This window comes from Rhopalosiphum padi, chromosome 2 (assembly GCF_020882245.1).
Source record: "Rhopalosiphum padi isolate XX-2018 chromosome 2, ASM2088224v1, whole genome shotgun sequence".
Lineage (NCBI taxonomy): Eukaryota > Metazoa > Arthropoda > Insecta > Hemiptera > Aphididae > Rhopalosiphum > Rhopalosiphum padi.
This window is the reverse complement of record NC_083598.1, coordinates 26,834,859-26,862,678: the sequence shown is the minus strand read 5'-3', so window position 1 is coordinate 26,862,678 and position 27,820 is coordinate 26,834,859. Positions and strand designations below refer to the sequence as shown.

The following is a 27,820-nucleotide window of genomic DNA, read 5'->3' as shown; positions in this document are numbered from 1 at the left end:
AATATAATCAAATATGTGGTCTTACAAAAAATTTAGTTATACTTAGTTTAATAATACCAATTAAAAATAATAACTTAACGCGTTGGACATTCAAATAATATTTCAACATTCAAAATTACTATAAGGAGGTTGGATCGATTACTAAATTTCATAAGCAATACAGAGAAAAATAATTGGTGTTGAAAAAGGATGGTTGCTATTTATTTTGAAAAAAAGTGGTGTATTGCATACGCTTGAAAATCAAGTATTAAAAAAAAAAAAAAAAATCTAATAACATAAATAATGAAACTTTATATTAAAATATCTAGGTCTAAATATGTCTAGGTATTGGTTTGAGGTATTGGGTGTTTCCACTTTATCGTAGATTTGTAAAAAAAAAAAACATTTAGTAAGTAATATATTATGATTTGTTTGTTTTTTCTTTATTTTATAATACATATCGTTCACTACAAATAGTACAACACAATTAATACATAGTATTATACATAGGTATTATATATAAATCATAACACGAATGGAATTACATATTATTATTCGAAATCATGTTCTAGAATCTCCATTGTACATACTTAATATAATTAATACACCGTATTTGAATAGATACTTTCACACTACAAATGTATAATATAGTTTACAAATTGTTAAAATATTAAGTCCATACAAAATTGTCGATTAATTAATATTTTTAGATTTTAATCTCAGTAAATCGCAATCAGAGTAGAAATACTGTTTTCGAACTCTTGCGGTACAGTAATAAATATAATAAACGCATTTATACCTATATAGGCCATTACGAATAGGTTAGACATTTAACGAATATTCTATGATATAATTTATCATAAAAATTAAAAACTGTACTGGAGGATATTGTGTATATCATTAAAATTTAAAATTGTTCGGATAGATACGTGCAATGACATAGTCATAATTGTATAATGTATAGGTACTGTACAGTCTTTACATATGCATTACTACATAATTAAACACGTAATAAGTCATATTATAATTATGTAATTATGTAATATAAATATAATAATAATAATAATAATAATAATAATACAAATATTATATAGGAACTAAAGAAAACGCGACCGCCATCATACAATAACAGATTAATTGTTGAAAAGCGCGTTTTGATCGCCGATTGTGAAATGTGGTAATACATTATTTTTACATGATTTATCACTTTTATGCTATAATGCTATACAATAATAATTATTATTAAAATTATACTTTTATGATTTCTTCAAATAATAGCAGATAAACTCGTTTTTGTGATTTTTAAAATGAATAATGTATTTATTATTTTCCATACTGATATAATTTAACAAATACCATATAATTATGTATAAATACGTAATTAATAATTGATATACGATGAACGATTTTCTAGCACTTTCATGTGTTTTTATAAAATGCCTTCAATTACACTTAATTAATATGCCTAGCTAAATATAATAACAAATGTATTATTGTAACTCAATAAAAAATGTAACTTAAAATGTTATTTTTAATATTTTAGTTATGTTTTTTGATATTTTGCGATTGTTTGGCATATTAGAAAAAAAAATACTCTTGATCGATATCAGTATATATTAGACGTTAGAATTGAAGATATTTTGTTTTTAATTTTAATCTAATTTTAATCACATAGTTGTTTAATTTTGTTGTATGTATTAATATTGCATAATTTTTAAATATAATATTTTATTTTCACTATTTTCACAATGTAGTATAACACATCATGGTTTTCGATCTATTACTCAAATCGTTTTATTATTCTTCAACAGGTGCCAGTCACAAAACACAACAATAATGATTATACACAACCACATATTTTATAGTACCATTATATTATAATAAGCCATATTTCTATTGCATATATTTTGAGGTATATGATAGATGAATAGATTAGAGTTAGGCAATCAGATTTAACATATACCAGATTACCAGAAAATATGATATAGAAAATCGGGTAGATACAAACGCATGTACATCAGATTTGTTATGATATAGTACCAACGGTTGGTATAATGTTATTATTTTACTACAGACTACGGTGTCGCGGAATCTACGACGTCGAGGACGCGTGGGCGGCGGATGTCCACGTAGATCTTACGCGTGTGTACGTTTCACAATCGGATCACAACAGCGCGGTCGCGCACAATTTGATCTATCGTCGTCTCGTATGATAACCCTTTGATGAACAAATTTTATGATGAAACGCGCGTCGGCACAACCTCTAAAAACGGTCGTCAAAGGATTAGTACACAGGTAGGAGGTAATGTGTGCCGCTGGGTCACACGCTTTTATATTATTTTATAATTCGCGGCCACTGGATCCTGTGCGCAGTGGTCCGGACATTACACGTTCGAGGACGCGGTCGGCGAGTTACTGGTGCTGCTCGCGCCGCTCAGGTGCATGGTCTCCTGCTGCTGCTGTTGCTGTAGGTGGTGCTGTTGCTGGGCCACCGGCAGCAAGCCCTCCCGCTGCCGTTTTTTCTGTTTCATCCGTCGGTTCTGGAACCATATCTTCACCTGAGTCTCGTTGAGCTGCAGCGCGGACGCGATTTCGATCCGCCGGGCCCGCGTGAGGTACCGGTTGAAGTGGAACTCCTTCTCCAGCTCGGTGAGCTGCTTGTTGGTGAAGTTTGTCCGGCCAGTGTTGTTCATCAGCATCATGGCCGCGCTGCTGCCGCCGCAACCGCCACTGCCGCCGCCGATCGCCTGCGAACGGGTCACGGAAACCGGTGACTGGTTCAACATGTTTTGCAGCTGCTGTTGTTGCTGTCCACCGCCGCCGCCGACGCGAGAAGCGTCCGCAGCCGACATCTGCAGGCCTTGGTGGTGACCGGCCGCCGACATCATAGACTGAGTGCCGCCGAACGCCACCGCCGCCGTGTTGGCCGCCTGCATTTGGTGTTGATGGTGATGATGGTATTCGGTTTTCATCACTGGAACAGTACGGGTAACACAATAATTATATAAGTATACATTTAGGGTGGTAAATTACTACTTGTAATACATGACAATACTTTTTTTCATGTAGAACTTGTCGTTAGAACTTATGGGTAGAATTTTGGTAACGACAATAATTAATAATGCTAATCGATAGCGTTAACACAAAATTTATGTCATGGAACCTATTATAAAATTACCTAAATAACTGATAAAGACAAGCGATGACCATCAACTCGTTAATGATATTATATACCTATTATTAAATTGAGAATAATATTTACAACGATGAATTATCACTATCATTTTTCATAGTAAAAATATATTTTTACCATGTCTAAAACTCGTATAGACTATAAACCTAAGTTGTTTTAAAACCCACTCTGATTATAATAAAACATTACATTAATACATTATAATCGAGACTCACGAAGCTGTTGTTGGTGTAGCACCAACAAAATGTCAAATAAAATTTCTTTTAAAAATATTTAAAACGAGTTGTCAATTATTTTTCAAGTAATAAACATGATATTATTGAATGCTAATCTGAACCTACTTTTCATTCTCGTATAAAAAAACAACGTTATAATTGAATATTTGACTCTTTTTCTTTAGATTCCTAACTTAAGTCACAATCATAAAGTAACATATTTTTTTTTTTTTTTTTTTTTTTTTTAAATGTGTAACCCATGAAGTGTCATCAATGGGTGACTTCTCCATTCAAATTGTTCATGTTTTCTTTCTTTTTTTCACATAGCTCATACTCTTATTGTACCTACTACTACCTACTACTTTATTACAGATTGTGTATAACTTAAACCAAATAAAAAAAAAATGTGTAACCCGTATTTAAATTTAAAAAAAATCATATTATAATGCTAATACTAAGATTATTTTTAGCCCTCGCTATTAAGTACATAATATACACTATAATTTTAATGTCATTATTTGCAAACACACAATTATTCAAACGGAATCATACACCATTTAATACGTATAATAATCGAGACTTTAGTGTAGTAAAGTTAGGCTATGAAGCAAAACTTAATAACTGTATCATAATTTGTAAAACAAAAAAACTAAAATTAAGATCGTTGGTTAATTTGTGGGGCTGTGTGGGAAACCGAATGAGTTGGGCGGTGCAGGTATAACGCACTGTTGTGCGGTTAAAAGCTACCTATCTATATATTTCTATTCTACTATAACAGGTCGACGTAATTTATCAGAATTTGAGTAGGTAGATGTATTTTATTTGTGATGATTGTATAACTATACGAATGGCTTTTTTAAAAGTGATGAAAATGTATAAACGCTTCAATTATTATATCGTTGATGAATATTATATATTTCATTTGACTTGTATACAGGGGCCAAATAAACGAGAACCGTAGGGTTGCTTTTTAATGACCGCTGCTATAGTTGGGATTCGAAAAAAATACCATATCCCTTGGGCTATCCATAAGGTCCACCACGACATATTATGTGCACATTATTAAATCAGCAATGTGTTTTACTTTTGCAGAGATCACATAACAGGTATATATAGTGTAAGAACAGCCTAAAGTGTTGAAAACCGTTTGGGAAAGTTTTAAAAGCAATGCCAAATGTACGTTTCTATATACATAGTATATATACTTTGTCTAAAACTCTGAATTCATTTTTTCGTTTAAACTTTATATCTGCGCTCTTCCCTTAAGCTAAATGACCGATGGTGAAACTCTGATAAATCACTTATTTTCGGGGCGCAGACACTAATTCGTACCATCCAGTTAAAAAAGACGGATTTGTCTTGATTCGTCTAAACATACTTTCCAAATAGGATAGGGAGAGAAAATGCCCGTACAGCTTTCACGTCTGTTTAATCATTTCGCTTTTATCCAGAAAACTCCGCGTAGATATATTATGGTCTTTCGACCATTTTGTAAAAACGACGACCGTTACTACATGTAACTTGCGCAAGAATATATTGTTTTCGTTTTTGTTATTTATTTCACGTGTCTCCGCCAATTAGATGATAAAATATCGTCGAGATACCAATAATCTATAATATATACGCATATTACTGTATTATACGACGTAATATCTAAATTTATTATAATATAATATCTAGTTATTTATAAAACTATAAATCTAGTGAAATCTATAGGTATATAATATTTTGTCGGTACTTCAATAAAATTGTTGCAGCAGAAATAAATAAAATTTGACAATCTATTAAACGAAATATTTGTTATGTACTTATCCAAAATATATTTTCCGCAACAACGTTAACGGAATAATAATGCAGTATACGATTTTGTATGAATGGTTTGTAATAAAAAAATTGATAAATAGGTATATGTTTTGTTTTTTTTTATATTGTTTCATCGGCAGTAATAATTATTATTAAATTGTATACCTGTAGGCTGTAGTTGACGCAATAACGCGCGTTAAATTATTATTATATATAAATATAATAAACGCGTATGGGTCATGTTTTATTAAACATACATCGCATAATTTATAATTAAATATTTATATTGTTAATGTAATGTGTATAGTCATATCTCATATTGGCTCTTGAGAGTTTTTAGATGGTACGTTTGATAAATCAAAATATTAAGAGCATCGGTGTAAGGGAGACGATAACGCGTTGGATTATTATAAACTCGTATCATAGCCCATAGGTATGCGTATCATAAGATATTATAAATAATGTTTATGTGTGTGTGTGTGTGTGTGTGTGTGTGTGTGTGTGTGTGTATTATGTGTGTTTATAAAAAACTGCGGTTATACATTACATTATGGGAAAACTATACGGCCCGTTGCTGTCCACGTGACGAGTAGGAAACGGTGAAACCTGCTGTTGTACATCGCAAAATTCAGTACGCGCATGTAGGTACACGTACACGATTTTCACATTATTAAATTGACACTGCAGTTCGTGTGTATCATATGTAGTAGCCATAGCCGATAATAATATTAGCGTGTTAAAATATGTGTACGCGAGTACCTATACGCAACGTATATATCATAGAAATAGTTCGTGACGTGTGGCTGTGATGAAAAATTAGTTCGTGTATACGCAAGTCTAAAATCATATTATATTATAATAATACAATATAGTATATAATATATGGACATATGGTTCTGGAAATGTTTTCGTTCGCTTGTTCATAAATATTGGATGAACTGGATGAAGTGAACGATACGCATCCTATAATCAAAAATGGGTGATAATAATAAACTATTTCGAAACATCTGCCTATACTTATTGCCTATTGGCTATTATACATTTAACCATATTATTATATCGTATAGTTTATTTTATTGTGTCCAATATATATAATATATAGTACATTATTACTCGTAGTAATGCAGTATAGTATATTATATTTTTATGGGACACAATAAAATTTCTAAATATAATTGATAACATAACTAATAATAATTACATTTTTTTGAATATACAATCAAATAAATAACTATACCTATATAATATGTGTATGTAAATAATATAAAACACAATATTGCTTTTAATAAGAGATATCACTATTATAACGAATAAAATCCTTAGCCCTAGAAATTTACTATAGGACCGGTTTTTATACTAAACATTATAAGAACTGATAAGTCATTTTGACAGGCGCATTATACGCATAATTATATTTTTAGTTTTACTGTTGTTGTTAAATTAAACATGCGTCGCCGGACATACAATGAGAATATAAGACAAAGTATATTTTGCTAGGATGATGATTTATTTATTAATTAGTCAGAGATTATATTAAATATATGGGATAAATATGTATAGAACACTATAACCTAATTAATATAGTTTTATTTATTATTATGTATTAATATTTTAGAGGGGTTGGGTAGGTACAACAGTAATATGTATACGCAAGTTATATATTTTAAAACAACTTGGTAAGTCAAAATAAACTTCCAATACTTATACTAAGTGCTTTTTATAATATCACATAATAATACTATGTGATCAACGTAATGTTGCAGAGAAGCAAGTGGTTTACACACATAACGTTGTAACTAATACCTATACTCTATAGTCTGTATGTTAGAATGAATTTGAAGAGGATTTAAGTATATAAATAAATTACATTTTTTTATATATTTATGTGTCTTTTTACGCAATTATATATTAGGTATTATTATTATTATTATTATGTGTAGATTATTTACAAAATTGTAATAACTCGCTATTTATTTTGAGTCACGACTTTGACCGCTGCTGTCCAATAAATAATATTATACGTGTAAAATATATATTGTATTGTATCGCTTAGTATGTAAGTGTGTTTGTATGTATTTATTATTATATAGCGTCGCGCTTTCGCGAGGGTCTAAACGAAAATGTCAATTTTTCACGTATTGGAATCAACCGAACCGGAGTAGCCTGTACCCCACATATACGTATACGATATTCGTGTACACCGTGCGTATACACCGATAACCATAAGTGTCACCGCAACTCTCTCGGGAATCGTATACACGGCTTTCCCTGGTATATAATACACATCACGCACGACGTGTATATACGTACAAAAGTCAAAAGAAACTGGGAACTAAACACACACACACACACAAAGCACACGCTCACACTCGCTGCTTGGGGGGATTGTTTTCCTTTAATATCCCTTGTCTGTGATTGATGACTGGGTGGACAGAAACCGAAATGTCTTCGGGGCTAATGCGAGTGTGTGCAGTGGTGTACCACCTATGTCCTATTATATATATTAAGTATATTATATAGATGCAGTTACGCGAGAATCTCTGGTCGTATTCTCAGCTGATTACAAGCGAAATAAATCTCAACGGCGTTATGACACCACGTGCAAACAATAAGACGTCGAAATGTATCGCGGTTCTTATTGTGCGATTATAATATGTTAAATACTTTTGTGAAATGACCGCTGCATATTTAAATATGTATTATGCATATATTAAGCGACGATATTATATATTGTATTATTGTATGGCATTAATCAATTGAAATATTAGACTATTATTTATGTATTATGTGTAGTGTTATGCATTTATCACTAAAGAAATTTCATTAAAATACAAGTATATGATGGTGCTGTAATAATAATAATAATAATAATAAATAACAAGTCCATAACTGTGTGATCTCGCGTATTGTAAACGTACTATTACAAGTTATTAAACAAATTAATTGCGTGTTTAAATTTAATTAACACGGTAGAACGCAATTGCCCAATATGATACAAAAAAATACACTATATTGAACATTATAGATGCATAGTGTATACCTATATTATTGACCTTTATGTATTTACTGAGTATTATATTGTATAACCTAGATTATTTTCAGTAAGTATAGCAAAATGTAAAAAAAAATCGCATTTCGGAGTCACTGGAAATTTGTACCCCGACATCAAACGGATCATTCATGCAATTGTTTAGATATCACAATATTTAAACCGAAAACGTAACGCCAATGCAAACCCACAGGGATGTTATCAACCGAAACAATTCTTAGAGGTATACTTTTACTTAAGATTCAAAATGTATGAAATGTATTAGTTATTTTATTCTTTTTCTTTTTTGTTAACATATGTATCAATAGCCTGTGTTGCTATATATTATATATTTTATAGTTTTTGAAATGTCATTTTTTAATCTCCATTTTTCGGTAAATGATGGTTACTTTATAAAGTATAAAGAACAAATACGAAGAAAACTAGTAAAATTTATTTCAAAAATGGATTTTAGTTATTTAAGCACTTTATATAATTCAGAAAAAAACTTCCAAATAGTTTTTTATTTTTTAATAAGTGTGTATTATATTATTATTTAAACAATACAATTTTCAAAAATATGTTTACAATTTCTCGTTTAATATGGAATTATGAAAATGTATGTTTTACGCTTTTATAGAGTTTTCAATTTTTATTATTAAAAATGTAATTACTTTTTATAAATCAATAACCAAAGTATTCTTTTAAGTATCTCAAAAATAACTGTTGGTAAAATTGTTTTTGTAAGTGTTTTAAATCGAATTAGCGGTCATCGGTCTGAGCCTAAAAATGTATAAGGGCTAGAAGATCTGTCACGTCCCCTACATCCCCCAATGATAATACTAGGGGAGAATTCAAAAGATAACTTACTATAGAACCCAAAATGGCGGAACTACAAACATAAACGAATGGCATATGTCTGGGTCGTCTGAACCAAAAATTTTAAATGGAAGTGAGGTACTGTCATATCCCTTGGCAGCCTACCCCTGCACGAAATATGAATAACATTTTTAGGGGTGGAGCATTAACGAACATTTTTTACCCGAACGAGTACTAACAATATAAACTAACAGTTTGGGTTTCAAACTTTTAGTAGGAATAATGACGTGTTGGCATATCTCATCTGTATACCTTATGTGTGAAATATGAATAACTTTTTTTATAGTGAGAGCAATAGCAAGCATTTTTTTTCCACTATTGAATGTACAAAGTTTGGCATCGGTATGATTCCATAAAACCACGATTGGAGGGTGTCAGTGTGTACCCTGCACCCCCTGTTATATTTTGGGGTAAATTCAAAGGGAGTGAATCACAAACAAATTTAAATTAAATATTCGAAATGAAGGGTGCATAGAAAGTACAAACTGTCCGGACTTCAATTATACTGCTCTAAATAGATCGTTGTAATCACAAAACAATCATGTTATAATCTTTATTTTTATAGTCGGTAAGCTCAATCTTTTATATTTAATGTGTCAAATACTTGATTTTATATAAAAGGAGTTGAAATAAGTCAAATATTTTAACGAATAATAAGTAACAACACCACTAGTCGTTTTTATCACATATTCACTTGTATGTTTAACTATTATTATATTGCGATATACAGTCGTATGATTCTGTAAATAACTTTATATTCAACCCGTGAAAATATGTTAAACTGTAAATAGAATTATCCGAGTAGTATTGTAAATTGTATAAAGACTATAAACATCAATAATCATATAAATATATAATACATCTAATTTATTTTTGTTGACATGTGCTAATAGTTTTAAATTTATAGTATTTTATATTATATTTTGTACTCTTATTAATACTAAAAAAAAATCATTAATTAGATTTTTAAATATTAAACAGTGCTAAACATCACTGAATTTATTTGAAATATATATTTTTAATATAACACGTGTTTTTTATATTTTGACAATTATTTTAAAATATGATGGAAAATGTAACGTAAAAACTAATACGTATTTAATATTCTAGAACGAATAAACTACTAGTTTTTTGTATTTTGAATTTCGTTTCAAATTAAATAATACTATTGATATATTCAAGTTCAATTTTAGTAGAATATCAATCGACACAATACATAGATATTACTCTATTTTGTATTAATTATTGTACAGTGACGTACCTATATAATATGGTAAGTATTAGGATTATGGCACATAATTCAATTTTAGCTTAAAATTTAAAACATAAATAAATGAATAAAAGTATATATCATTATAATTATTATCATCCAGCGTTCCAGAGCCCATCAACAAATATAATTGGCACACAGTGAAATTCTTATAAGTGCGATGGATATGAATTTTCATGTTAAAAATCGGTGACTACATTTACTACGAGGCGGTTTTTGTAGCATTTGGACAACTGTGATAACTGATAACTGATAATACTGACTAATATATGAAACTAATCAAAAGCGACAACAAATCACGATAAATCAAGCGAAAACGAGTAACAAATATTAAATATGCAGCTGTTGAAAACGATTTCTGACGTAAATATGTAATCTTATGTACTGCCTATACTGTATATTTAATATTTATGCACATTTAATATTTAATGTACTATTTAAAATAATAAATTTGACACGCTTTATGTAGGTATAATATTTATACGTAAAGTCTTACCAAAAGTAGCAAGTTGTTCCGTGGTGATTCAACTTTTGTCCTGATTAATAATAATATGAAAAATATTTAGTGGAAAAACAAAATAAAATAAAATCGATGTCTGAACATTCAGCCGACGCCTGACACACACATGTATTATGTGTATTATTTATTGTTACCTTGCACATGGCACAACTAGCTCTTCGATTTAGAGTGAGCTAAAATAATACAAAGCCATTTCAAATAAATTACAAAAGAATGACTAATAGTAAATATCTATATATTTACATAAAATCAATTTCCCTGTCTTTGTTTGCAAATTTATTCAATAGCACATTGAGTTTTTAGTTGATACTTTAAATATTTTTCAATATTCCGGTTAGAAATCAAGTCCATCAATTTCTTATACATTACGTAAATTAAATGTAACCTAATTTAAGGAAATAACTAATCATGTTATTTTGAGGAGGAGCAAATAAAACATAAAGATCCTGTGCACCCTCCCCCTGTCAGCCCCACCTACAACTGTGCTTATGTATCCACGTCGTTTCTAAAAAATTAATAAACGCTATAAGGAGGTGGCTCCTGTATACATATCACTCACATATTTTACTTGGGTTCAGCATCGGTTCGAATCATTTAATAATATGTTGTATAAACCGTTACGACCGTCGTTATAAAATTGAAAAAATTTCGGAACAAACGCATGTAACCGAGTCCTGTGCGCATTGCGTTTTTATAGTAATATATTATATATATATGTGTGTGTGTGTGTGTGTGTTTATATTGTATATAGATTGTGTGTATTTACACCTATATACATAGATATCTAATATTAACACGAGCGTTAATAACGCGTCGAATTAAAGTTAAGTTGACACACGATACATCACAACCCTTTCGCGGACAGGACGGAGGACATCTGCTGTCTAACACCCCTCCCACCTTCCCCCATAACAACACGCTATTCATAACCGTTGGAGCGCTGGGGCCGTCTCGACCCCTCAACGAACGCTTCCGTCAAACAATCAACCGCTTAGGAAACACCACTTTTTCTCGACGCCCACTTGATCTTTATTCATTCATTCGTGATTTATTCATTTCGTTTGGAGTCCAAAAGACTACACATATTATTATATTATATTATATTATATTATATACTGTTTATGCAGGTCTAACAGCATACGCAATACAAAATATGGTTTATAGCGTCTTATTATATGTGTTTTTTAAATTTTAATAGGCGTAGGTACATTGCCACCAATGGAACAAATAAAAATCTCAAAATCATGGTAACTTGTATTGGTTACACAATGCACATGGTCATACCTATGTACAAATCGTTATTAGTTATTATTATGGTGATTATAGTAATAACTTATTATTTATTATATTAAAAAATAAATGTGCAAATAAATGTTTTGGAAAACAACGCATCACAAATTCACCTCAATAAGAACAAACGTTTCAATCACAATCATCGTGCAGGAAATTATTGCTACCCGTTTGATGGAGATCCTCATTCATTCAATCGCGTAATTACTTATTTTTGGTATATAGGAGTTATAGGGCTGAACGCCTATCACAGTTCCAAATCAATGTTAAGCAAATTTAATATTGTATATACAAGTATAACGTGATTTAAATCTAAAAAGATACAAACACTCACGCATATACGCAATATCGAATATTCAATATTGTAAACCTTCAACAGATTGAGAGATATAATATATAAACTTACTGTCAATTTCGAAGTGGACGTACTTCTATAAACGTTTATGGTATTGTATATTTGTATGCCTACGCGTTTAAAGTTTATTGAACGGAATTGAAGATGACGAGTATTGTGATTTAAATCGCACTAATAGTAGGTATGTATATATAATATATATTTATACACATTTAAACATGTAAATAAACATTAAAATATATAAATTTAATTCCATTAATAAATAATAATAATTATATTCTATTATGAAAACATTATTCGCGGGGTTATTAAATATTATTGTTGTATAATTACGTCACGTCTGACTTCTGATTAAGGTAATTACTAATTAGTTGTCAGTGTGCATTTGTAATAGGAACGACGTGACTTGAGTATAATATAATAATAATATGATGCGAACCGGTAATGTAGCGGTGTTTAATATGAAATATTAACCACGGCCTTCTGTTTATAGCTTTTATGGATATATACAATGTTTTTAGCATAATTTTATATACAATCAAAATTAATCTTTTTGAATATGCTGGAATTTTGACTTGGATTTTCAGAAACTGGATTACTAAAACCTGCCTTTAAATATTTATGTTAATGGTACATCACGATGACGTACATTAATAATTTATTATGTAATCCAATATTTCTGAACTATAATATTATGTAGCCGTGTTTGATGTTTCTTTTACGACGCGTCATATTTTTATTTTCAATTGACATATTATAAGACTGGATTTCGCTAATCGTCCTACTTTATAAACTAGTAAACTACGCTCAAGGTCGCATATTTACTTTCAGATTAGACGATAGGTAAAACTAGTCTGTACACAATAATAATTAACAATAAAACATAATAATATGTACCTAATATCATAATAAAGTGTATAAATATTAAATTGCAAAAAGCAAACTGCATTATATATACAATATACATAATACCTATTATCGATCTTTTCGAGCATACGTTGCTAAAATATTACTATTTAAAAAGTGCTGATCAAAAATTTATCGATTATCTTGGCCTTATTTATTAAAATTCTATGCACTCATATTATACAAAGAAAAATACGGGCTGGGATTTTTAAATTTATTGACATATAACAAATATATTATAATATGTGTACCCTCGAACAATTAACAATTAATTTTAATCTCAAATCACTTTAAAGTGAAGAAAGTTTAATAATGTTCTCTGACTATGCAAGTTACTCAATTCTCAAATTGACTGTCCTGAACTGGATGAACTATCGAATCAAAATTCCTTAAACGTCTTTCACGTTAATACTCATGTATCACAAACATTTTACGCATTTACTAACCACAAAAATTACAGTCAGTTTGCTCTGATCAATAAAATTAGAATATTATGAGCACGACAATATTCTACTAAAAAATTGTATTTCTTCAACGACGACAGAATTCGATTAAGTGCATTAATAGATAGAATGGGGATAATTATGTTTAATGGATCACTCTGTATAGAGTCGGGTGTATATTTCCAACTCAAATATTAAGAAAAAAAAACCACGTTAATATAGGTTACAGTATAGTATACACGCATTAAATATAGACACCCGATAGACTTGACCTGAACAAGTTTTTAACATTATTATTATATTATAATATTTATTGTGCGCAATTTAGGAGTTTTGGTATTTATGTTTAAAAAAACCACCACCGGTTGCATGCTATTAGAGTTCCCTGTTGCAGCAAGTGTAAATATCTGCCGAGTCACCGAAAATTGTACGACGACAATACCGCGACCACCCGGTACACAGTATGTAAGCAGCGTCTGGCCCAACAGGTGACGCGACCTTTATTAATGAACGTCGTGTAATATTTTGACAGGCGATATTTTTGTACACCGTAGCCACGCATATAATGTATATATATATATATATGTGCGCGCGCGTGTGTATATCAATACCTATATATGATACAATCCGTGTTCATGTGTAATATATATATATATATATATATGAATGTGTGTGTGTATACACTTAGGTCACGGACGACGCATTTTCTCAGACAATAATATTATACATAGAATTTAATCTCTTCCTCCCGAGGGAATTAATTGTACAATTTTCAAAACAGTCCCGCTGCAGCAGTTATTGTCCACTGCTGCAGATAACCGTATATATATATATATATATATATATATGTGCGAACGATCCTTACGCACAACCCCGACGGACAAAAATTCCATTCGGTGGACGAACAAAACCGCTTGGAAATATCATACCCTATGTAAATATTATGTTATGTGTTCACGGTTGCAGGGTACATCATGAACCGGTTGTAAGTTAAATTGAGATTTTTAGTAGATTTAAGTATGGAGTAGATAATATAATTAGATATAATTAATGATCGTGCTGCACGATGGAATGCCATAATGACGAGTTCACGCGAATTTTGTTTGTTTCCCTGTACGAAAAAAAAATGTGCATTGTCGTAAATATATCATAAATGTTTTAAAATATCATTAGATTACATCTAAAAGTTTTTCATCGATTTTGAGTAAAATTCAAAATCCTGTAACTATATAATATTTGTATTTGTTTTCATAGGGACCATAGGGTATAGTTAAATTTATATAAAACCATAATTTATTAATGCATTCATGTATAATAATATAATAACAAATGTGTACAATTAATAAAATAAATCGAAATTATATATTAAATTGGTATACTTAGATATTAATACTGAATAATTTTGAAATCTCGCTCTGCTAGCTATAAAATCAGTAGGTATATAGATAAAGTTTGATAATATATTATCAATGAAAAATTATTTTGGTCTTGGTTTTGGTTGGAGTCTACCTAGGTAAAATAAAAATAAGAAAATATAACGAAGTATCGCCCGAGTGCTAGGATATAATTAAAAAAGTTTGTTATGATTAAATTATTTTATCTAATTTGTTTTGTATGATTAATTAAAATAATCTAAAATATTGAATTATAATGCGATAAGTATATTTAATGATGCTATTTAAAGGTAGCCAAACAAAATATTTTATCTACTTGCTTATTATAGTGTTGGGGTTTGATTGGCTAATGTCGACATCGACTGATCTATATTGTTTACTAAAAGCTATTATTTTTTTCAACAGTTATAATACAATTTACAATATTTATTCATTCTCCATCAATGACAACAGAAGGACCTCCAACCAATTTTTACCGATGCCTCGACAAAATATAATTCTTGTTCACTAAAATCTAGTAAAATTAAATATATTATTGTAAGGCAAAGATTTTTTTTACTTTTAATTTAATATAAATATTAAATTTGTGTATTGTTATCTTTTTTTACTCAAAAGCTATCAATAATTACAGCATATTATAATCACGAGAGTAAAAAAAAACTGTCCAATTTTAGCAGGTAAATATATCAATATTCTATGTAATTTTATGTTATTGCACCGTATGCACATCATAAAAAAAGCCCAACTTAATAAAAATAAATCAAAATATATATTGATCTTCAAATAATATTTTATTAAAATTATTTAAAATATTAATTTCAAATTATTTTATCAAATACATGTTTTTTTATCATCAATGAAATATATTAACGGTTAACCAATAAATAATTATAAAATTAAATTAAATGTTCGAGTTAATAATGTTTTAGTAAAAATGTTATTAACTTATAGATACTCTTGAATATATGTACCTAAATTATTTGAATATGATGACATAATTACTAAAAGTACTTATTTGTGTAGATGTTTATTATTGCTGTGTATAATTACATCTATAGTTGTTTATCTTTGTTTAACTAAATCTAAAATCTAAAAAAACTGACTCAAAAGTACCAAAAATACATTTAGTCATGTAATATCATTATAAAGTACAAATGAAAATATGAAAATATTGTATACTTGAACTTTATAATGTATGAAATGAATTTCGTTTTAGATGAGCTATGTTTTGGAGTTCCTACAACCTACTATGAAAAAATGCAAATACTTCAAATTCTTTACCCTAGTTATAACCATATTATCGCCGTATAAAATTTGAGTTATATACCAGATACTATGTGTATATGTTATTAATATATATATATAAGCAGGTTAGTCTAATAGATGTGTAATATTATATAGACAGTAGTCACATTAGTCACATACCTATTTAATATAACACACTCACTCACACTCACAGACTCACACACACACACACACACACATGTAGATAGATAATATATTATATATATTATATAAGTACATAAATATAAGAATTACGCGCCTGAAGGTGGGCTGCTGTAGTTGATATTTGTGCGCGCATATTTCATATTAATGTATTGAATAGCCTTCTGAAGAAAAAAAAATAACAGATTGACAGCAGATTAAGTTGTTTTTTTCATCCTATTCGGTCTCGTTTGCTTTTAATTATTGTGTTATGATATGTGATTTCAACATTCTAATACCAGCGAGCGCGCGTTTTTCTAGTGCACCACTAGTGCAATCATTCCGTAAGATGTTTTATTATTTTCAAATCGAAATCGTTGAATATAGTCTACCACACACACATTAACGGTGGCTCATCTTCTAACCGAAAAGAGAACGGAAAATTGCACGACAAAAATACCTGCGATGGGAAAAACCTAGTTGTTTTTAAACATAATATGCATATTAAATTATTATACATAGTATATGTATATATAATAAATCGGTGTGACTCGCGAGTCAAACCTTATCTTATTTCACACCTATTTTACCCAGAGAGTATTGGCTAAAGCTCTAAAGAGGTATTCACCGTCCGATCACTTAACGATATTTGAATCGACGTATCGGTTTCGTATATTATACAAACAAAGACACACACACGCTTATTATATGTGAAATATACCTATAGTTTCGAAATATCGTTTGGTATGTAAGCCATAACCGCATATTATAATATATATATATATATATATACCTATATAAAGTCTAATACGTGTATTATAGTCCTTAGCGCGCGCGGTGAAACGTGGCGCCTGTAATCGACGCTGACAGTGAGTTTTATATAAGAAAAAAAGAATACCGCAGCAGCAACGACGGCGGCGTCAATAATTCCACGTTTATAATATATTATTGCATATATACGTATAATAAATAATAATATATACGGTAATATTAATAAACCGGCCAAGCGTACCTATGTTTATCTCCTCTTCGGCGTCATCGTTGTTTTTTTTACACCACGTCCGTTTTTGGATAACATATTTTCTCGTATCTGTTCAATATACATAATATGTATATATAATAATATGTACGTACGCGCGCAGCAGCGAAGAACCGATGGCTTCTAGAGCTCTCCCATTCAACCTTATCTGAACTGTCCAAAGTCTTCTGGTCCGCACAACGTGAATGACACACACAAGCACGCGCATGTTCCCAGGCCTTATATATTTTATAATATATACGCCCGCGTGGCTTGTAGCTCGGTTGAGTTTTATAATATTTTTCATTTTTTTTTTTATTATTATTTCTCCCGAACGGTCGCGATGTCGTATATAATACATATAATATACCTATACTTTATACCAACAACCTACTACGCACGCGGTCTGAGACGAGTTTAAAATGTATATTACAATATTATAATGCACACGTCAAACATTCGTATCGGAAACCAGTTTGTCCGATCGTATTTGGATCGTAGTGAAGTTGTACATAATATAATATCACATACGTATAGAGGAGTGTACATGACGACCACTATAATATCAGATATACGCATGATATATCATAGTTTTTAGGTGCCCATATATACACACATATATGTACACAAGACGCGCTTACACGTCACTTATACCGGTACAACGACAGTGGCAATGGTGCAGGCGGAGAACGGTATATTATCTGCAATGTAAGTATAAACTTACACGGATTTGAGGATATATCATGGAAAAGGTGCCCATTGTCCATAGATAATATCGAGCTCATAACTATTGTGGTTTTGTTTATTTATTTATCATACTACAAATTTTATATATATATACCTATTATACCTACGTAGTACATGTACAGTAATAGGGTTGACTATTCGTCGATATTGATTTGCCGCCTCTAGATCATTTTTATTTTATAAATTTGCACGAGTCACGAGTACAATAATTAATACAATTTATCAATATATTATGTATTATTAATATACTATATACCATAGGTAATTTCATAAATATTAAATATGTTTATATACATACATAAATTGGCGTAAGCTCTGTGCTTTTTATAATATCACACTCACCATCGTACGTAACATTTAGTATATGTATATCTATATGAGCAACTGGTATTTTGGTTACCGCTGATCGTTGTGTGGTTTAGGTTTGAATTTTATTATTTATATTTTTTATGTACAAAACTGGTTTGTGTGGCGAGTATAGATACAAGGGAAAAGAAAAAAATTACGTGTTAAACGATAAACGCGAGTGCGGCGATCATCTGAACCGTGATTAATTTACACGGAGTACCACTTAACGTTTATACCATTTTTCTCCCTAGTTCGGGTACGGGTTATTACCGACGACGACAAAGTACAGCAAGAGCGAGCTTGTTGTGTATGCCTTCGCGGCAATCACGTGCCACAAAGCCTAAAAGAAAGCGTAAAAATTTAAACTATAAATGCACTAAAAATTCGTTTAGTTTTATATTTTCATATCTGCACACGTTATGTACTTATGTGATGTGCATAAACACAGTGTGTTTTTTTGAGAGTTATAATATTTTATGTAATAATATTATATTGTTTTTAGTGTGGGGCGTGGAATGGTTAAAAGTTAAATGTGTCTATCGTACTAGTAATATAAATTATTTTTATTATTGTAATTATTGGTATTTAATAATATTAACAACCTTCAATAAGTCCATTAGATACATTTATCATATTAGAGATACAATATTTAATGTCTATCTGCGACAAATGAAGGATATCTACGCTATATATAATATATATATATAATATATTATAACAAATTATAACGTATAAATTATGTAGTAGTGTATGGATATATTATATTATATTTTCGTGTGATATGAGCATATTTATTTTTTAAAAATTTGATAATTAAATAGCATTAAAATCAAGGCTTATTACTCAAATTATTTATTCAAATTTCCAAATTTCTGGTTCAGTGCGGGTATTAAAATATTCATTGTCTCCCCCCCAAAATTGAATTTAAAAGTTAATATATAGCATATATTTTCATTTATAGGATATAATTCTTAAAATATTATTTCATTTCATAAAATACTACTATGATATGATTAATATCTACTTATAAAATAACTTTATAAATTATAGTTGTTTAAAATTTTAAATCATAAAATGTTATTTTTCTAAAAATTTAAAACATATTCTGTTTAATAATATTATTATTACCTACTAAAGAATTAAAAACTAGAAAGTTAAAACAACCACAAACAATACATAGGTACAAAAAGACATCACATACAATTATTATTACGAAAAATAAATATTTCCATTTTGAACAAAAAATGCATTTAGTTTATGTATGGGTTTTGATGTTATAAATTCTAGTTAATTTTGGTAAAAAGCCTTGAATTCGAAACCACACGTAACATCTGTAAAATTACCATCGACGACACTGGCTAGTTTCAGGAAGGGGGCATTGCTAGAATAATCATTAAAAAAATAATTAAAGCCGAAAAATGTAATTGAAAACATACGATAACTGTTAAAAAAAACTTAATCTGTACCAATAATCGTACACTCCGAAGAACAAATTTCGAATTTCATAGTTCTATTACATTTTTTGAATTTTATCACCAAGGATACGATTTGCGCATATAATATGTCTATAATGTAAATGCAACTATACAAGAGGTAAATATACTATAATTTACGGATTGCATACCACTTTAATATCAATATTAAACGGCTATAAAAGTACACAATAGGATATTATATTTAATAATTAAAATGTATAATGAGTTATTTAGTAATATAAGTTGAATGTTGGTTCGATAATTTTATAGAATAGAATATGACAAATAAATGAATTGCTTCTTACCTTTAGCTATAAGAATTAAAAGACTAAAACACTGTTTTTAAAATTTTTTTATGACTTAAATTAAAGCTAAGTACTGAATCGTGACCCAAAGTCAACTGAACGTGTGTCTGGAACAGTGGCTAAGACGAGCTATTTCGTGTAAAAATTTGGTTGCCAAGAATAGACTGTCTTTTTTTTTATTGATCCGAAATAAACATCAGCAACAAAGGCCATTAGTTATGTGATATTCTACAATAGGTTAAAATTTACAATTGGATGACATGATGCTATTTTTTAAATTTAAGTTGTATATATTTATTTGTTTGAGAAAATGGATTAGGTCTAGCCGTCTAGTTTGTTTTCGTGATGTGGTTTGTACAGTGTCACCTAACCTGTGGGATATTCTGTATTACAACCGATCTTGTATATGTAATTTAGGCAGTCTGAGATGATGTGCTTGACGAATAACTTAGTTCCACAGATTTAGCATTATATGGGAAAGTACTCTCTGACCATTAGAAAGCCAACCAGACTGTTTTATTTATGAGGTTGTGACAAAATGATAGAATCGTTCACTCAGTGACGACATTATATTTTTTTTTTACTTATACGATTGTTATTAAAATGTGATATCTGTGAATTGTGAATTGTGATTACAATAGGCATAATTAATATCCATTATTTTAAATTTCAATTAAGATGATTCATACAATATATGATAATAATTATATATATACATAGAGTTGTATTCATAACGCATGTATATAGGTATCTACGATCACTGTTTTTCTCGGGGAAGTATATTTTTCGGAACTTTTAATTTGTATCGATTTATTTTAATTTGGTGTTTTTTCATTTGAAACGATTTTTGTGGTTCAATGGTTCGCGTGACAAACGCTGCAGTGGTGCGCCGCAACCAACTGACCATGTTAAATTATACAATATACAAGTATATATTATATATAAGGCAAAGTTAGAAAGGTATGTCACATAGGGTAATGTATCTATTATATAATTTAGTTTTTATTTGACAATCAAAAATGTGGTTAAGTACATATATATGTACTAAAAAACTAATTGTTTCATTATACCAAAAATATTTTTGACATGAAACACTTCGTTTTTATTTTATTAATTAATATAAGTATATAGGTATTTGAAATTTTAATAATAACCAAGATACTTTTATCAAAACGTTAGTTACATGTAAACGATATACTTTATATATACATATTATAATATTGTAGTATTATAATATTCAGGTATATATGGTGTTTACGTAAATTTAAATTTACGGACAAACATTCTGCATTGGTAAGTTAAATAAGTGATCATGTAATAATATAAAAAAAGCGGGAAATCAATGTAGTCCTTTTTATGTAGCTATACATTTTGATTAATAGTCCTTCGAGTTATATAAAAACGCAATGATCGTGGTTTCTGGTCAGATAGATATATATAAAGAAAGAAATGTGTCAAGAAAATAATAAAAATAACATTACCCTATATCTACGGTCTACACATGTGCGTGTGTATGTACGGCAATGGCAAAATAATATTCACGCGGATATACTTGCTACTATTTTAATATTATACGACGCGTGTACCTACCTACATATAATAATAATAAAATAATATACATAAAATATACTGTACTGTACTATAGTGTATATATATACTACCATGACTGCACTTGTACTGCACTTGACAGGCCGACCGGCCACCAGCGCCGACTGCCTGTCAGATGTCGGTGACCGATAACGAAACTCCACTACGACGGCTACACACGACGCTAGAGTATGGGCTAATGCTCGAAATAAGTACACTGTTTATTGTCTGTCAGTCCGATCCGCGACCCGGGGGACGTGCAGCCGTGTTAATTTTTTTTTTTTTAAAGAATTCTATTTTATTATTATTATTATTATTATTATTATTAACGTTCACACGATCCTCGTCCGAAATGTCGCGGTTTAATGTTTATCGTGTAAGTAGTATATGAAGGTAGTGTATACCGATATATTATACATGGTATACCATTACGAGTATTATACTTATTATTAGTATACAGTAACTCGTGTATGCGACATTTTGTTTTGGATAGGTATTTTTAAAATAAAATAGATTGTCTGAAATATGAAATAAAACGCACAATGTTTACCAACGATAAAACAATAATGTATTTGATAAAAGATTTTTTGAAGAAAAAAAAATGTTTGTAACGATAAAATCTCTTGATGTGATTTCATTCACTATTCATAAACTCACCCTTACCTCCCCCACGCAAATCAATGGTGAAATGCAATCATTGACATTTGGATGAGTGTCTATATGAAATCATTATGGTTACAGTTACTATAGGTCAGGGGGTCGGCAACCTTTTGAGACAGCAGACCCAAAAGCTACAATTTACATAATTTCCCAATTTTTAAAGAGCCACTAAAAATGATAGTCTCAATATTTTTAATATAGAATTTTTTTTTTAGTATTTGCTTATGTATAATTGATTTTCGATTTAAAATAAATAAATTTATACGCGAAATAATATTATTATAAATAATTTATTATCAATCATTTATTGCTAGTAGTTTATAATAACATATAAAAATATGGGTTTCCTGTATGTATTGTACACGCTTTTAATTTTAGTTGATTACGATGGCCTGTGCAGGTATTTCATATTCTTAAATGCATCAAAAATATAATGATAAATAATATATATATATTTTTTTTATGATAAAATATTTTTTTTTATATATAATAAAATATAGTATAATTATTTGTGCGTATAAACCTAGAAAACTGCAACTTAAATCGAAAGAGCCACATACGGCTTGCAATCCGTAGGTTGCCGACCCCTGCTATAGATATTGTAGTTGATATTATCCAAGTGCAGTGTGAGTATTAAATTCTAGAAATCGTATAACTGTTTTAAATATTATATTTTTTTTTGTTTTGGTGAGCATTGTAGATTAAATGAAATAGTGGATATTTCTATAAATATGGGATTTTTTTTATTATTATTATCAAATTAATTAACATTCATAATAAAACAGTAATAATCGGTATTTAATTTCCAATCTATTTTGTGAGAACATCAACTTTTAGAGCTTTTTCCCAAATATTTTAAACTAAAATAAATAATGCATAGTAAACACATAATATTGTAAAAACATGAATGTAATAATAATTTTTTCTCAGAAGAAAGAAAACACCATACAATAATCATATCAATAACGACCACTGGTGTATGTCTAATGTATATATAATATATATATATAAGATACAGAAAATAAAGCTACAGTTCTCTAACATTGTAATGCATTCACGCGTGTATCTAAATTAAATACGCAGATGTAAAAAGTGGCCATCGCATCAAGTCCACACCACTGATTAATACCTATTACCTTAGTATAATTAATATAGGTGCACACATATTATATGAATACAAAACTTTTCTGTATTCATTGTAGCGTCGTTTTAAAACATAATTTTGCGCTATATTTTAATATTTTACTATTATTAATATTATTATACAACAGTGAGTCGGCGATACTTGTTTTTTTTTTTGGACCAAATACGTGTTTAGGACACGATACTGTGTAAAATATTACATTTTGACCGTCTCAGTTTCTCGACACCTCCAGGCCACAGGCTTTCCTCGCACGTCGTCTTATACTAAACAAACACCCGTACTGTTTAGTCGCCAAACTGGTTCGCTGTCGATTTTTAATGGCGATGCAAATTACAATTACAAATGATACGTACAAGAATATTAATGATACATAGTGATGTAATCGTGGCTACCCGCCATGTCTGGTATTCGTGAATCGAAATAATTATCAAAACGCAAATGATTAATGCCTCACCAGTACTGCGATTTTAAATGATATTAATATGATACTATCATATAATTGCCAATGGCTTATATTACATTAAAACTTGTTAACGATTCTGGTTTATTACTTTATCATATTTTTCCCAATCTTAATTCGGTTATTAATTATAAGTTATAACTAGTTATAAGTTGTTACTATTATAGCTATATACAACCTAATTTGATAGCAAAATACCGTGTGTTATACACACCGTATTATTCTATACTGATAATCATATACAATACTGCACTGATGATATAAATACGCAAGATATTTTTTTTATAACTCCCTACCTTTCCCACACTTTCACTAATATACGACTTAAAAGAATTTTATTATTTTTGCTTAATATTTAAAATTTTAAAACATACTTGAGAATAAAGTAATATCAAAGTACAATACAAAAATTAAAACCCGCGAAATCGCTCTGCATAGCACATTGTAGGTTTTTAGTGTTCTTAGTTATTGAGTAGATCATTCTAATGAATTTGTTAAATCACTTTGTTTTTTTAGAGGAGATAGTATATCGGCCTCTATTTCTGAGGATTTTTATAATCTATCCGTATTACCATATACGAGTAAGTAATTTATTTTTCTATTAGTAATTTGTTAGATTGATTTTGTTTATGTAAAATACAAAATAGATATTATAAATTATGCTAATTAATATAATATTTTTGTTCATAAATTAAAGATAAATACCTAAGGTGTATATTATATAAATTACATTCCCAATTTCTAAAACAAAAAAAAGAATAAAAATCACGAAAATTCGCGTCTAATAAAGCATTAAAACAATCGCCTATATAGTTTATATGTATAATAACGTTTCCCAGGCGTTTATTCGGCGCTAAAAGCACTTCGCTGTTGGTTATCGAATAGCGCTTATTATATACATATAATAATATTATAAATACACACACACACACACACACATATATATATATATATATATACATGTAAGTCAATCCCTCTCGGGAAGGTTTTTCGCACGACTTACGTCTTGTTTATGCTCTTCGGCGAGTGCTGGATGAGGGGTGGCAAAAGGAGTATGGAGGGTTATATGTAAGGTGGCGGCCGTCCACAGTCAATTTGGTTAATGGTATACGCGCGCGATATACCAGGGAGGATAAAAGTCAGAACCGGTGATGGTGTGCAGAGGGTCTCGTTTTCGGGTTGTCGACTCGAGTTTCCCTCCACCATACCTCCAGTGCGATGTGACGGTAGAAACGTTAAGGGCAAACGGGGTGGTGAGGATTTAGGGGCAACGTCCTGTTTATATACATGCATGCATTCCCTTTTAATATAATATGTATAATATACGTATATGAATTTAATATAAACATGAGCGTCCGCCACTCTTGTAGAATACGGAAAAAGGTGAACGAAGAAAATAAAAAAAATAATGAAAAATCTTATTACTTCTGATAAAATATAATACGTATATTATTTAAACACAACAGTTTAAAATTGTAGATATATAAATAAATTAAATTATATACAAGAGGTATATGTTTCGGGTAAATCTGTTGGTGTTTTAATTGTTCTTAAGATACTAATGCGTTTTTAGGTCATATTGTACCTACATGTTTTTGAAAATATAATAAAACTTACAGTGATGATAATCAATGTTTTATCATACAACTTAAAATTGTATGAAAAAAAATATAATTACAAAAAATATTAAATTAAAATCTTCTGAAATTGTTTATGTTAATAGAAGTTTAGATTTTCGATAGCACATTTTAAATGTATATATGAACATTGTATAGATACAATAAATTAAATATAGGTATTTAATTTTAATTTTTTCATCGTATTATTATTTTTTTTTGTATGTGTTATTACTTATTTCTTTATGTGCCAATTTAATGATGCTGTAAGTTATATTATTTAAACCATTTTAATAATAATGCTATTTTAGTTTCTGATCGGAGCTATGAATATATTGATTTTACATGATACGTGTTTTTTTCTGTCATCACTTTTTGGGGCAATAAAAATATGATTTTCAATTTTGGGAAGTTTTCTAGTAGAAAACATGATGCAGTCGGTACTTTGAGGAGTCAAACATATCATTCGTGTAAACATAAAACAATGTCTCCCCTCAAAATCGTTTTTCGTTTACAATTATATTTCATTGAATTCAAATCTAGCACACCTATAACAGTGACCCGCTCGACATCTAACGCAGCTTAACAAGTTAACAGCAGAGCGGTACTTACTTGCGTACCTCTTTTTCTTTCATAATTATTTTATTCTAATGAATGATTAACTAGCCAGCAACTCTGATGTATACCAGCAATTACCAATTATGACTAATAAGTAATAATACTATAAACACCTAACTTCGGATTTTAACAACTTTTGAAATAAAATACTTCACGTAATACAAAGCACCGTTATTGATACAAATATTATAAAATCTTTTTACTTTTAATAATATTTACAATGCAATTGTACATTACAGTTAATTAAGTATCAGCATTCAGCTATAATAGGTGAAATTACGACAAAGTGTAAGCCCGATGAAACGAGCTTCGTTCACATCTATATTCAGATGTACCTACTAAAATATTTTGGTAATACAATTATTATTCTCATTTATGTTGTTTTCCAATTTTTAAAAACTATTTAGTTTATTTAAAAATGTTATCCATTAATAAATTAATATACCGTATGAATTTAAACAATTTTAATTGTATTTTAAATTTTAATACTTAACGAATTTCACTTTTGGACTTTTTAGTCGTTTACGTATATTCTTTAATCTAACTACCTATCTGCTTTATATTATTTAAAATAATTTTCTCTATGCTCTTTTTTAATTTAAAAATGTATGATTGTTATACCGGTATACCACTAGCTTATATATACTTTATAAAAATAAGTTACTATGGTTTATAACCCTTGTGGCGATATACTCATATAATTGTTTGTCATATAGTAATAAATAATAAGAAAGTATATTTTAGAAAATTATAATAAGTGTGTACACAAAGTGTGTCACAAGGATTTTGTATATTATTTAAAATGTTAAATACAATTTAAACTTAAATTTGTCTAATATTCGCCATTCAAAATCACTTCACAGTGCGCAGTGCGTTTATGACCTACAACAGCTCTCAAAGGTATTACCTATAGTATAATATAATATAAGATCGCGTTAGTTCAGCTGTACGTCATCTGAATGTATATATTTATAGGTTCCTGTGTCCGTGTTCCTTATCCGACGCGAAGTTCTGACACAAGACGGATCACTTTCTTTTGGTACGAAGTTTGTATGTATGTATATGATATATTGTATTATACATTTGAACGTAACACAATACTATGTGAGATTTCTATAACAACGATAGGGTAAGGTAAATAT

General features: G+C 29.5%; 1 protein-coding gene across 1 annotated transcript in view; it reads right to left on the bottom strand.

The window, feature by feature from the left end:
• Window positions 1-393: 393 nt before the first annotated feature.
• The window catches only part of LOC132922307 (AF4/FMR2 family member lilli-like), a 42,551-nt gene continuing 15,124 nt past the window's right edge, over window positions 394-27,820 (bottom strand). Inside the window, exon 3 of the mRNA XM_060985759.1 lies at window positions 394-2,953. Within this exon, the coding sequence (XP_060841742.1) occupies window positions 2,364-2,953 (590 nt within the window). The 3' untranslated portion in view covers window positions 394-2,363. The remainder of the gene's footprint in view (window positions 2,954-27,820) is intronic.